This window comes from Coturnix japonica, chromosome 7, assembly GCF_001577835.2.
Source record: "Coturnix japonica isolate 7356 chromosome 7, Coturnix japonica 2.1, whole genome shotgun sequence".
Lineage (NCBI taxonomy): Eukaryota > Metazoa > Chordata > Aves > Galliformes > Phasianidae > Coturnix > Coturnix japonica.
Window position 1 is genome coordinate 2663979 of NC_029522.1, and position 12785 is coordinate 2676763.

Below are 12785 nucleotides of genomic sequence, written 5' to 3' on the forward strand. Positions count from 1 at the left end.
TGGTTTCAGAGAATGTGAACCAAAAGCAAATTCAGATCCTTCCTTGGAGCTTCTGCTTTTGTTTTGCCTTCCATTCTTTCTGCTGCTTCTGTTGCTTGTTTGGGAGCCAGACCCCTGGAGCTGAGCCCACACATGGTGCCATACCATGGGAGAGGGATGGAGCAGGAGATGAGTGGTCATGTGAGGACCACTGCCATCAAATCTGTGCTTCTCATCCCTCAGTCACTCGTGTTGCCCTGGCTCGGGGGACAGGGATGATCCCAGCACTGAGTATAGCAGAAGGTACCATCTCCATATAGCTTGGCTGGGACATTTAACACACTGCTCCTCCCTCCCCGCCTTGGAGCTGCAGCCTGCCCTCTGAGCCACAAAGCATCCAAAGCAGATGCATCCTCCCCAGAGCTGACAGATGTCAGGAATGTCAGCAGTGTGCCTGCTTGCTGTTGGCACTGCGGCTTCCCAAGCTGTCTGCCTGACTCAAGGTGTGTTGTGTGCAGCAGTCACCGAACACTGTGGCCCTATGGAATAGCACCTTCCCAGACAATGGCTTTGTTCCAGTCGTGCTCTGGGCTCTTTTCCCTACAGCTCCCCAAAATGTTGCCTTCATGCCTTTAAGCAGTGAACTGCTCCTGTGTTTGGACATAAAACAGAGCCATGGGGTAACTCAGGCTGTGAGAACCTCTGGACGTCTCTGAGTCCTGCTCTGAGCAGGGTGATGGCAGGCTGTGGCCAGCTGGAATCGTTTCACACTGAAAACTCAAAGCTCTGTGGCAATTCATGGAATCACAGAATCTTTTAGGTTGGAAAAGACCTCTAAGATAATTGAGTCCAAGCAAATCCTGAGCACAGGGATGCTGGCACGAAGCTGAATGAGAGGAATTGTCCACAAAACACATAAAAAGAGGCAAATTTTGGTTTAGAACACATCTCCTTCAGGCTGCAGAGATGCAGGTAACGTGGGCAGCTCCCATGTTATCTCAGCCCATCATCCAGCCAGATGTCAACCCTGCTGACGCCAGTGGCAGCACTAGGTGGCAACCCCGCACCGCCGAGCAGCCTCGCTGCGCCGGAGCCGAAGCTTATCCGTCCCTTTCCGGTTATTAGGGACAGATGAGAGCTTCGGTCCTTCCCTCCCTTTCTGAAATCTCAGTCTGTTTTCTTCTCCAGCAGAGCCAGCCTTTTGTGCTCCGTGCCCCCACGGGCATTCTCCAGATCCTTCTACAAATTCTTCCAGAAATTGTTCACATCCATTCTTCATCCAATTCATTCTTCTACCACTTCCCAAAGCCCTCACCTTGGCCATTCTGGGAGCGTGATGGGCTGGACTGGCTCTGTAACACTTTAAAGCTGTCCAGGTTCAAGCCCAGCAGTGCAGTGGCAGCGAGGACCTTGCCATCAATCAATCCACTTCCCATTAAGACATCATCAGTATCACCAGGACAGGCATGGAGCAGCATCCCGGCAGCCCATCAGTCCCCCCTATGTTCTCTGCTTACCCCTGGTGATGGGCCCTAGCATTGCATGGTGTGGTGGCATGGGAAGGTCTGCGGCACAGCCGGTAGAAGGATGAAAGCTGCCGTCATTCCCGAGGGAGGAATCCCTCCCACCTGCAGGAGGGATAGTTGCTACACCCCTAAATGCAGCAGGCGTGTATATTTTCAGGAAGCCATCACCTTGTGCTGGCAGAAGTCAGCAGCACAGGTTTGCTCCTTGGCAGCTGGGGAGTGTGAGTCATCCTCCAGCCTCTGCCCTTGAAACCCAGCCAAGGCGTAAAAGCTTTTACCGCACCCAGACGCAAAACAGCTATCAGCAGGACACCAGAGCCTGGCTCCAGGCTTAACCTCTTCCAGGGAGGTAACAACTCCAAGATGCTGTCACCGCCAGCTCTACTGGCCACTGGGGCTGCCTGCATCCTGGCCATATGGCCATGGGGTGGTGGGGACCGAGGCAAGGACACTCTGCCACCTTGGGGAGGTGACACACACAGCTGGCTCCTTGGGGACGCTTAAAGGAGCAGTTTTTCTGTGATAAAAGAGAGGGATGAGAGCATCTATTTGTGGTCACAAAGATGATCGTGGGAATCTCTGTGAGGGAACGGAAGGGAGGAGAATGCGCTTTGGTTCCCCACCCGTAGCTCCCTGCAGGGCCAGCACGGGGATCCACACACGGCGGTGCTGCAGCACAGCAATGAGGGCACAGCCATTGCACTGGTGGGAGCTTCAGCTCCAAAATATGCCCATGCTCTCCCACATCCTTCGCACAGCCCAGAGACAGAAGCTGGAGTCCCACGCTCAGCCACCAGACAGATCTGGGCTGGAGACCCCCAACACAGCCCTGAGAGCTGAGCATCTTCCAACCCACTCCAGTGGCACGGGTTTTGGCACCTGCTAGGGACTGCTTTGCATCATGCAGCAGAGCTGCACCTTCACAATATGAAAACAAGTTGGGTGTGGGTTTCCCAATCACATCCGCCCAAAGGCTGCAATGGAAACAATCCTCGAAAGCATGGATGAGATTCCTCACCTCCCATCCCTAGGGCTACAAGCAGGCACAGCTCTGCATGGGGTGCTGCTGCTCACTCTCTAGGGAACACCTGCCCAACCCAGGGCAGAGGGGATGTACTGCAACACAGCGCTCTGCACCATTCCCGGGGGGCCATGCAACATCCGTGCCAGGGTGGGGACGCTCCGCAGCACAGCAGCCATGGGAGGAATCAGGATGTCCAAATGCTTGGAGACACGGACTCCAAAGTACAAGGGCCTCCTTCATCTGTGGGCACTGAGGCTGGGGGCACATTCACCTGGCTGTGGGTGCAGCCACGAGTTTGCTTGGTGGGTGCTAGGAGGGCCAGAGATAAGGGCTCAGACACCACCAGTGACCCGGTACATGGCGCATGCAGGACCCTACAGGGGCTCGCACCCCAAAGGCAGTGCCTAGGGCCAAACCCACCCATGCAACATCCTTGCCACCGCTCATCTCAGGGCCTGAGCTGCTCCCATCCGTGCAGCTTGGGGATGGGGATGCGGGGGCAGTGCTCTAGGGCTTGCTGTCATCATCCAAGAAGGGATGGGATCCCATCCCGGGATGGGAACAGGGACACAAAATCCCTAGCAGCGCAGGAGATGGCACAGCCCCGGGAGAGGCACAGCTGGGCGGGAGCAGCCCTGGGGGCTGCCTCTCCCTCCCACCCTGCCTCAACGGGGGGAACGCGGCCGGACCCTCCCAAAAAGAACAAAGTCCAGGGAAAGAAAAATCCTACCTGCCTCTGATGGACGGACGGACGGACGGGCTCTGGAGAGGCGCGGAAGGACGGGGCAGGGGCAGGGGCAGGGGGTCGGGGAGGGAGGAGAGGGGCAGAGCGGGGAGGGGAGGCCGGGGGCGGAGGGGGAGGCGGCAGGGCGCGGCGGGGCTGGCTCCGAGGCGGCGGCAGCCGGAGCTGTGCGCCCTGCCCGGCCCCGCAGGCCCTGCCCACCCCGCCGAGCTGAGCCCACCCCATCCTCATCCTCACCCTCATCCTCCCGCTGCCGCCGCAGCACCTGGGGACCGCCACCGGCAGCACCGCGGGGTGACAGCCCTTGGCTTTTGGGGAGGCGCTGACCCCTGCCACAGCCCGGCGGTGCGATTTGGGGTGCGCCGTCCCGAGTGGGAACGTTCGGCCGGCGGCTGCAGCGGGCGGTGGCAGCGCGTTGGCACCGAGACGCCGCTGCTGGGGTGTGGGGTCGGGATGTGCTGCTGGGGGTCCCAGCGGGGGCAAACACCCCGAGTGCGCACCGAGATGCTGCAGGACGTAAGGGAGGGTCCTGACCCCTATGAATAAGCAACGACCCCGCCGGGCCTCTCTCATCTCTTTAAAAGGAAGGGGACAAAACGAGCATCCCCCGGCAAAACCTGTGCGCACTCAGGCGGTATCCAGCCGCGGTGTCCCGCACCCGAACAAACACCTCCGACTGTTTGAGATAAGGTGGAAAAATATAGAAGCAAAATAAATACAGGCTTGTGGCGGTGGATGGGACGTCCCTACAGCAGGGGAAACAGAGGTTTGCCCGCAGGGCCTGCGCGCTGTGCGGTGCTGGGGCGCAGAAAGGCCCGGGCTGGGACCCCTGCCAGACGGGCGCGGGGCTATGAATATTTCATGGAGCAGCCGAGCGCTGTCGGGTCGAGTTGCTTCTGGCACAGTGACTGCTGGGGGCGGAGGTGGACACGCAGCCCGGCCCACGCTGCGGGCAGGGGGAGGGGGCGGAGCACTCGTGGTTAATACCCGTTTCTGAGCTATTTATAGCGTATGGAGATCATCGCCGTGACATCGAAAATATCCCCCCATCGATCCTGGGGGGAACAGGAGGGGGGGAGCAGCGGGAACATACATCTCTACGCGGCGGGACACCACCGCCACCTGCAGATGGGCTCCGAGGAGCCTGGAGAGGTGCGCAGCTCCTAAGGCTCGGCATGGACCCCGGAGGGGACACACGGAGCACCCAGCGGGAGGATCCGCAGGCAGAGCTCTAAGGGGCGGCACGACGATGAAGACACGCGGCTGGCGCCCGGGCGGCGCGTCCCTCCCCCTCGTCCTTTTGCTCTGTCTCCTCCTCTTCCTTCCTCCCGCAGCACTGTGGGGGCTGTAGTCTCCTTCCCCCCGCGCACATGGGACTACATTTCCCGGGTCTCCCCGGCTCTTCCCCCCTAACATTTTCGCCCTCCTCCTCTTCCTCTTCATTCCGCTTCTGCGGCAGCGGGGCTGTCCGCGTCCCTATGCCCGCCCCCGCGCAGGTACGGCCGGGCACCGGGGGGGGACACTGGGATGCAGGGAGCCGCGGTACCGAGGATGCGAGGGATGCGGCCGTGCGGGGGTCCCGGCACCCCGCACCCCACTCCTCTCCTACGTGCATCCCATGCGCGCCCGTCCCTCGGCTGCGGGGATCTGAGGCAGAGATGCCCCTCAGGCGGTGTATTTCTGGGGTGTACTTTGTGGTGGGGTTACTCCAGTTGGTCGTGCATCCTCCCTCTTTGCTCGCTGGGCCCCTTCCCACCGCTGCCCCCGAAGCGTGTCCGCACAGAACCACGCGCTCTCGCCGTGGGACGGCAGCCCCGCAGCCGGGCCGGGCTGTGCGGGTCGCTGTGCGGGTCGCTGTGCCTTCTCTCGGCCGCCCGCGGCCCTTCCGCAAGGTCACAGCCACCGCTCTGCCCTCCTCACGCGTGCCTGGGTCTCGCCCGGAGCCCCATACGAAAGCCCTACGGGTATTTCCATAGGGCAGCCGTTTGACAGCCCGGTGGAGGGACCCCTCCATAGGGACGAGTCCTCGCGGGTCTGCGCTGACCGTGAACTTGCGGTTATTTGGGGATAGGGCTTGGAACGGCGCCGAGGAGCCGCGCTGAACGGGTCACGGGGTTCGTAGACCTTGGTCCCGGTGGCACGGATTCGTGCGCGCACACGTGGAGCGTGGAGAACACTGCGGGGTAGGGAGGAGAGCTGAGAGGACGGCGGGGCGGGGGGAGTTCGCTGCGACGGTGGGGAGGGGAGGGAGCTTCATTCCTCCGGTGAGCTGCGGACCCCTTTCCTTACTCTGTTTTGTGCCTGCCTTCTGGGAAGGCAGATGTGGGCAGGGGAAGCTTTGGGGATGTGGTCGTTGGCAGCTGTGGGGTTGCATGGGATGGAGTGAAGGGATTTCTGCATGGGGATGCAGAATCAATTGTAGAAGGTGGAAAAGACCTCTAAGATCATCTAGTCCAACCACCAACCCATCCCACCATGTCCCTCAGTGCCACATCTCCACATTTCTTGAACTCGTGCAGGGATTGTGACTCCCTGGGCAGCCTGTTCCTGCTGTCCAGCCCGAACCTCTCCTTGCCCAGCTTAAGGCTATTCCATCTTGCTCTATCACAGTTAGAGGCCAACCCCCACCTCACCACAGCCTCCTTTCAGGCAGCTGTAGAGAGTAATAAGGTCTCTCTTGAGCTTCCTCTTCTCCACACTGAACAACCTTCAGCTGTTCCCCATCAGACTTGTGCTCCAGACCCTTCTCCTGTAGCGATGCATGTGACCAAAATGCAGGACCTGACACTCAGTCTTGTTGAAGCTCATTCCATCGGCCTGTCCAGATCCCTCTGTAGGGCCTTCGTACCCCCATGCAGATCAATGCTTCCCAACAGCTTGATGTCATCCAGAATCTTACTGATGGTGCACTCCATCTCCTTGTCCAGACAATTAGTAAAGATACTAAACAGGACGAGGTCTATTACACGACAGCATAGGCAGAAAAGCAGCTCCTGGAAGTCCTTTCTGAAAGCCTATGTGCTCATCAGGGGTCTCTGCCTTCCCCATCCCATCCCATGACTGCTAATCAGGCCTCCCGGTGCCAAGTTCAGGGATTTGGACATTAATCCTTCAGCAGACCATGAACCTCGTGACAGTTCAGGGCACTTCCCTCCCTGGTTGCTGCTGCTTGAGCACTCCAGCACAGCTTTGGGTAATGTCCCTATCGTTGGGTTCTCTAAAATCCCCATGGATCAGCTGCTGGGAAAATGCACTCAAAGGGCAGCTTTGCTTTGGGGAGGGGGTAAAACTCCCCTGCCTTTAAAACAGGTGGCAGTGAGGTGGGTGTGGGGATGGACAGCCCCACCACGGTGCATCCATAGGATCTTGAGCTATGCTTTGAAAACACTGCCTGAAACAGAGGGCCCCCTTTGGCAAAATAAAGCTCTTTTTGATCTCAGTGGGCTCGCATTGTTGCAAGAACATCTCCTGGGGAGAGAAGTTTGTGGTTTATTTGTGTTGCCGTTACGGAGGAGATTGATGCCGTGCCAAATGCTGCTCTCTCCCCAGAAGCTGCAGCGATGCGCTGGGGAGCACCGGCAGCCAAAGCACAGCAGCCCAGCACAACGGCACCCGCGTAGATGACAGTGCCCAGGCGTGAGCCCCTGCCCCAGCACAGTGCTGTCGCCATGCCCCAACGGGACGAGGGCAAGAAGCCGCCCGTGGAGACAGCTCCGGAGCAGCGCTGGAAGCTGCAGGTCTTCTACCTGTGCTTCTATGGCTTCATGACACAGATCCGGCCTGGGGAGAGCTTCATCACACCCTACCTGCTGGGATCCAAGAACTTCACACGGGTGGAGGTGAGACGTGTGTACCTCCGCTCTGGCGCATCACTTTCAGCCACTGGCATTAGGGCTTGAACTGTGCACCTCCCATCATGGGTGCCAGCACCAGGCAGCATGGGGTTTGGTAGCTGCTGTCCCCCACATGCCTGGAAGCTGCTGTCGGGGGCAGGGGGTTCTTGGTGGGATAGAAGGCTGAGCTTGCTTTGTGCTATTGGGGATGGGGAAGCAGGGAGTGCATGGCTGGGGCTGCCGGCAGCGAGAGGGTTAGGCAGGATGCCCCCTGCTAAGCACTGCTGACCCTGCTCCCAGCCTCCATGGGAACGCCGCGTTCCCAGCGCAGGAGGGGGTCAGGGCTCAGCTGGGCCAAGCTTGCGGGGCCAAATTCCTCCCTGGGCTGGGGAGCACTCAGCCTTCTCCCACACATGGCAGGTGACTAATGAGATCACGCCGGTGCTGACGTACTCCTACATGGTGGTGCTGGTGCCCATCTTCCTGCTGACGGACTACCTGCGCTACAAGCCAGTGCTGGTGCTGCAGAGCCTGAGCCACATCTCCATCTGGCTTCTACTGGTGCTGGGCACCTCCGTTTTGGCCATGCAGCTGATGGAGTTTTTCTACGGCATCACCATGGCTGCACGTATCGCCTACTCCTCCTACATCTTCTCCCTTGTAGCCCCGTCCCGCTACCAGCGCATGGCCAGCTACTCCCGCTCCTCCGTCCTCCTGGGCGTCTTCACCAGCTCGGTGCTGGGGCAGCTCTGTGTCACACTTGGCAGCGTTCGCTTCCTCACCCTCAACTACATCTCGTTGGGCTTCGTCACCTTCGGCCTGCTCCTCACCCTCTTCCTGGAACGGCCCAAGCGCAGCCTCTTCTTCAACAGGGCCGAGGTGGCCTGCAATGGTGCCTCACCCACTGAGCTGGATAAGATGGCTGGTGGGGACAAGATGGACAGCGGGGACAAGGCAGACGGTGGGAAGGTGATGGGGGGCTGGCGTCAAGCCGTGCTGTGCCGCATGCTGCGGGAGGTGTGCACGGTGGCCAAGCAGCCCCGGCTCCAGCTCTGGTCCTTCTGGTGGATCTTCAATTCAGCTGGCTACTACCTGGTACTGTACTACGTGCAGATCCTCTGGAACGACATCTACCCGGCCAGGGACAACCAGCGGGTGTACAATGGTGGGGTGGACGCCGCCTCCACGCTGCTGGGTACGTGTCTGGGACATCCTCATCCCGTTGCGTGCCCTGGGGACAGGGTCTTCATGATGCTTTGTGTGGGGTGGTGTCAGTGGGCTTTGAGGACATGGCGGAGCTGCATGTTGTGATGGTGAAGTGTTGATGGTGTCCCTCGTGTCTCCTTGTGCAGGAGCCATCGCCTCCTTCGCGGCTGGCTACTTGAAGATCCGCTGGGCACTGTGGTCAGCGCTGGTGATTGGGGTGGTGACAGCCATACAAGCAGGGCTGCTGCTACTCATGAACACCACCGGAAACATCTGGCTCTGCTACATGGCCTATGTCCTCTTCCGTGGCTCCTATCAGTTTCTGGTTCCCATTGCCATGTGTGTGGTACTCCGACCCCTCATTGGGAGGGCTTTGGGGTGTGTGTGTGGGGTGGTAGTGGGGCTGGTGCTCACCACCCTCCTCATCTCGCAGTTTCCAGATAGCTACCTCCTTATCCAAAGAGCTCTGCGCCCTCGTCTTCGGGGTCAACACGTTCTTTGGCACCGTGCTGAAGACCGTCATCACCATCATTGTGGCTGACAAGAGGGGCTTGGGCCTCTCTGTGCACCCCCAGGTAGGACGGGACTGGGGAGCACCAAGGAGGGAGGGTTCCCGTAGTAGTGTGGGGCTGGCTGCTGAACCACTCTCTTGCAGTTCTATGTCTACTTTGGCTACTTTTCACTGCTGGCACTGGTCTACCTGCTGATGGCCACGGTGGTGGTCATCCGACACAGCCGCCATGCGCAGCCACCAGAGCTGATCCCCATTGAGGGGCAGGTGCAGGAGAAGAGCCCTGAGGCAGCTACTGTGCAAGCCTGAGTGCCAGCACCCAGTGAGGCAGGATAGCAGGACGGATGGATGGACAGGCTCCTTTGGCATGGCTCAGTCAACCTTGGGCATGGCTCAACCAATGAGTGTCACCGCCAGCATATGTTTCCACCTCCCACCCTTCTGATGGTGCTGAGCTTTCTGCCCCTTCCACCCCGTGACCGGGGTGCACAGCAAGATGCTGGCAGTACACAGCTAGCACCCAGCCCTGAGGGTCATCCTTCCACCCCCTACTTGGGGCCCAAACATACCCCAGCAGAGGCAGGAAGCCCATGGCAGCACCAAAGGGTACCATGCAAGGGGCACCCCCGTCGTCCTGCAGAGCTGCATGGAGCCAGGCTACAAGAGGATAACGTTTCTTTATTCAGTGCCTTTAGAAAATGGTTTATGGGACACAACTGACAAAAAAAATATAAAGATCCACAGGCTTTAAATTGCATTAATTACACAAAATACAGTAGACTGTAAGAAATAGAGGCCGTGTGACTCGCACAGCTTTTATGGTAATGATTTCCATAAAATAATAAAAAGCTAGTTACAGATTTATCTTTTTTTTTTTTCCTTCTTTTTTTTGTTTTGTTTTTAGCACCTTGGATATGCCCACACCAATACAAACTGTCTTTGCTCTGCCTTGGCCCCTGGGGCACAATAGCGGTGGCCCAGCGGGGCTGGCAGTGTCTGGCCTAGGTACCACATGTGGTCAACATGCACACACGCAAACACACGTAAACACATGCCAAGGGCATGCTGAGCCACCCCACTCCTGCCCTGGCTATGGGGCTGCCCCACTGCCCTATGCACCCCCTCGGTCCCAACTGAGCTGTGCTTGAAAGAAAGCACGTGGAGCAGGGAGCACACAGAGGGCTGGGAGCCTGACCCTATACAGGAGTAGGCAGAAATGGAAGGGGGCTTTGGGGCAGATATGGGGACCAGACCTCAGGGCTCACCTTGTGCCCAGTGAGGGATAGATGATGGAGAGGAGGTGCAGGGCTGGGTGGGATGGGTCTTACCTGGGGAGGACGGAGACTGCATTGGAGCGAGGCACTAGGGAGCCCCACCACCACCACGGGGCGGTCCCTCACCTGGGAGGGGATGGCTGGGGTCCTCCTTGGGTAGGCTGGAGATGCCACACCCCTAGCAATGTGGATTTGGGGCTGTCCTCGAGCTCCTGTCCAGGACCGAGCAGGGTTTTCCAGCAGGTGACACTGCACAGCATCTCCAAAACCTGCCTGCGGAGCATCCTTCCCCACCCAGCCTCCCTGGTGAGCATCTGAGGAGGGAGGAGGAGCAGGTGGCTGACACAAGGGTATGGCTGAAGCGGTTAAACACAAGGGTTAGAAAAGAAGTGGAACCAGAGGTACAGAAGGAAGAAGGCAGCCAGCCCACAGCTGCCCTGATCCTCAGGGATAGGGGTGAGCCCCCTCCAGGCCAGAGCAGTGGCAATGGCGATACTCTTTGGCTTTAGGTCTGGGGGAGAAGAAACCCAGTGGGGTGAAGGCAGGAGCGTGGCGGGGATCAGACCTTCCCCAAGGAGGTGTGCAGTGCTCAGAGAGCAGGGTCATTTTTTGGCGGCAGTCATGAAGCTGTTCTCAATGCAGAGGACGACAAAGGCGTGCTGACAGCTGCTGGCTGACTGCTCCAGGAGCTTGCCTGAGCTCAGCGAGGAAGCCTGCCCGCTGGTACCACGCTCCTCCGTCCGCCATGCCTCACAGTAGCTCTCGGGCAGGCGACGGCCCTTGGCATCCGAACCGTGCCAGATGCTCTTCTGTGGCCTGAAAAGCAGAGGGATGTGAGGCTGCTGTGATGGGATCCAGTCCCCAGCCACTCTCCCTGCAAGGATGGCTAAAGCAGGATGCAGCATGCAACACCCGGTGCTCAGGATGGTCAGCACAGGATGCAGTGCGAGGCACCCAGTGTCCAGTCCAACCCTGTCCCCTCTCTGCCTGCAGTAGCCACATCCTGCACCCTGTCATGCACAGCAGCCCTGCACTCACCATGCTGAGTCCTGCAGGATGTCCCGGCCATCGAAGGAGAGGATGCGGGCTCCAGCGCGCAGCGGTGCCTCGCTGCCAGTGAAGAGGGCCTCCCAGTTACTGAAGAGCATCTCGTCCTGGGGGCAGAAATGAGGGTCAGCCCATCACAGCTCCAGAGCTTCGACCTGCGGCTCCCAGCAGCCCCAAGCAGGGGATGCTCTGAAGTCGCCATTCCTGCCAAGCAATCTCATGGCAGCTCTGGGTGCCACCTGGAGGGACACCCCACAGTGAAAGGCTTCCAGGAGGGTCTGAGGCCATACCTGTAGGTTGACGATGGGCACAGTGGTGCGGTCAGCCCTGCGCACGATGCTGTACAGGTCCTGCAGGCGGGAGGAGAGGAAAGCACGGAAGGTGCCAGCCAGCCCGACCTGCCGAGCTTGCTGGAAGCACTGGAAGTCAGCACCACGAATGCCACGCATGCCACCGCTCAGTGGGGTGTTGAGGGCCACCAGGTGCAGCTGCAGAGGAGATGAACAGTGTTAGGGACACGTCATTCCCTATGCCATCTCCCTGCCCAGGGCAGGGACTGGTGGCACTCACAGCAGGCTGGAAGTCCCGGTGCACGTGGGCAGCCACAGGGGTTGGATCTGGCCAGCGGTGGATGTAGTAGCTGTTGAGGAGCTCGTGCTGCTGCAGCAGGGGTGGCTGGGGCAGGCGGTGCTGGTTGGCCACCACCTCATCCCCTCGCCAAGGCCGGGCAGTGGGTGGTGGGTTGTGGTTGCGTAGGGGGTGCACGGGTTGCTGGGCCCCTCCGTAGTGAATGCTAGGCAGCTTGTCGTATACCTCATTGTCCTGAGGCAAACGGGAGACAGCACTCAGGGCTGCCCAAATCTGCACAGGGACATGGAAGGGACAGGGACGGGACTCACCAATGCCGAGCCGGGGACCAGGTTGTGCTCCTCCAGCTGCAAGGACACAGTGTGTGAGAGCAGAGCTGCTCTTCCCTCCCCAAGAGCATCCCCAGAAGGACGATGCTAAACCCCAGCTGGAGCATCCTAGTGCCACCTGCCCCCACTCACCAGCACCCTGCGGAAGCCCCCGCGCACGCGGACGTAGAGCTCCTGCCGGTCAGCCAGGAAGATGAGTCCTCCCTCAGGCAGCTCGTGTGCTGCACTCAGCATCGCCTGGTACGTGGGCATGGCACGTAGCTGCAGGCACAGAGACAGGGCTCAGCCTCAGCGTGGGGACATGAGTGATATCTTCAACCCATCCCATTCCCAGCTCACCCCCAGGGATGTCCTGCTGGTGCCTGGTGGCCCAGGAGGGCCTGGTGGTCCAGGGGGGCCAGGGATGCTGATTGCTGGGTGGAAGGAGAGAGAGATGGTGAGTGATGTCCTGTGCCGGGGAGCAGAGACACAGGGCAGATACTCACCTTGTCTGTGGGGACCTGGGAAAGAGGGTGGCCCAGGGGGGCCAGGAGGGCCTGGGGGGCCTTGCCGCCCTTCGTAGCCAATGCCAGGGGGTCCCTGTGGTCCAGGAGGCCCTGGTGGTCCAACAATGCTGTCCCCTTTGGGACCCTGGATAGTGTGAAAGAGCATCCCTGAAACAAAGGCAGAGCCCCAGCACCCAGAGCCTCCTGCCCTTTGTGCAATGGGGTACTCCCCATCAGGGTG

General features: G+C 59.6%; 3 protein-coding genes across 19 annotated transcripts in view; 1 reads left to right on the top strand and 2 right to left on the bottom strand.

Annotated features, from left to right (window-relative positions):
* The window catches only part of PCBP3 (poly(rC) binding protein 3), a 47702-nt gene extending 43233 nt beyond the window's left edge, over positions 1-4469 (bottom strand). For 12 of the 14 annotated variants that reach the window (XM_032446061.1, XM_032446054.1, XM_032446055.1 and 9 more), the window contains exon 1: positions 3260-3369. The gene's annotated coding sequence lies outside the window, so the exon portion shown is untranslated. Of the gene's footprint in view, positions 1-3259; positions 3370-4364 lie in introns of those variants that run through there. The other 2 variants (XM_032446053.1, XM_032446065.1) reach the window with 1 other exon arrangement.
* A 179-nt stretch (positions 4470-4648) lies between these two features.
* SLC19A1 (solute carrier family 19 member 1) lies at positions 4649-9685 on the top strand. 2 transcript variants are annotated; one of them, XM_015867699.2, is made up of 6 exons: positions 4649-4767; positions 6821-7110; positions 7525-8299; positions 8457-8649; positions 8744-8885; positions 8966-9685. In XM_015867699.2, the coding sequence occupies exons 2-6, from the start codon at positions 6892-6894 to the stop codon at positions 9128-9130; spliced, it is 1494 nt and encodes a 497-aa protein (XP_015723185.1). In that variant the 5' UTR covers positions 4649-4767; positions 6821-6891; the 3' UTR covers positions 9131-9685. The 2 variants fall into 2 exon arrangements, with proteins under 2 accessions (XP_015723185.1, XP_015723186.1); XM_015867700.2 differs by lacking the exon at positions 4649-4767 and adding an exon at positions 4812-5454.
* The window catches only part of COL18A1 (collagen type XVIII alpha 1 chain), a 30354-nt gene continuing 27048 nt past the window's right edge, over positions 9480-12785 (bottom strand). For all 3 annotated transcript variants that reach the window (XM_015867691.2, XM_015867689.2, XM_015867690.2), the window contains 8 exons: positions 12545-12689; positions 12399-12472; positions 12192-12320; positions 12042-12077; positions 11713-11964; positions 11433-11630; positions 11134-11249; positions 9480-10911 (listed from right to left, as the gene is read on the bottom strand). In XM_015867691.2, the coding sequence (XP_015723177.1) occupies positions 10698-10911; positions 11134-11249; positions 11433-11630; positions 11713-11964; positions 12042-12077; positions 12192-12320; positions 12399-12472; positions 12545-12689 (1164 nt within the window). In that variant the 3' untranslated portion in view covers positions 9480-10697. The remainder of the gene's footprint in view (positions 10912-11133; positions 11250-11432; positions 11631-11712; positions 11965-12041; positions 12078-12191; positions 12321-12398; positions 12473-12544; positions 12690-12785) is intronic.

Excerpts from the sequence above, each read along its gene's own strand:
- SLC19A1 (XM_015867699.2), top strand. The coding sequence starts at position 6,892 with ATGACAGTGCCCAGGCGTGAGCCCCTGCCCCAGCACAGTGCTGTCGCC. Across the intron at positions 8,650-8,743 it reads TTTCTGGTTCCCATTGCCAT|TTTCCAGATAGCTACCTCCT; the intron begins GTGTGTGGTACT and ends CTCATCTCGCAG. Across the intron at positions 8,886-8,965 it reads GCCTCTCTGTGCACCCCCAG|TTCTATGTCTACTTTGGCTA; the intron begins GTAGGACGGGAC and ends ACTCTCTTGCAG.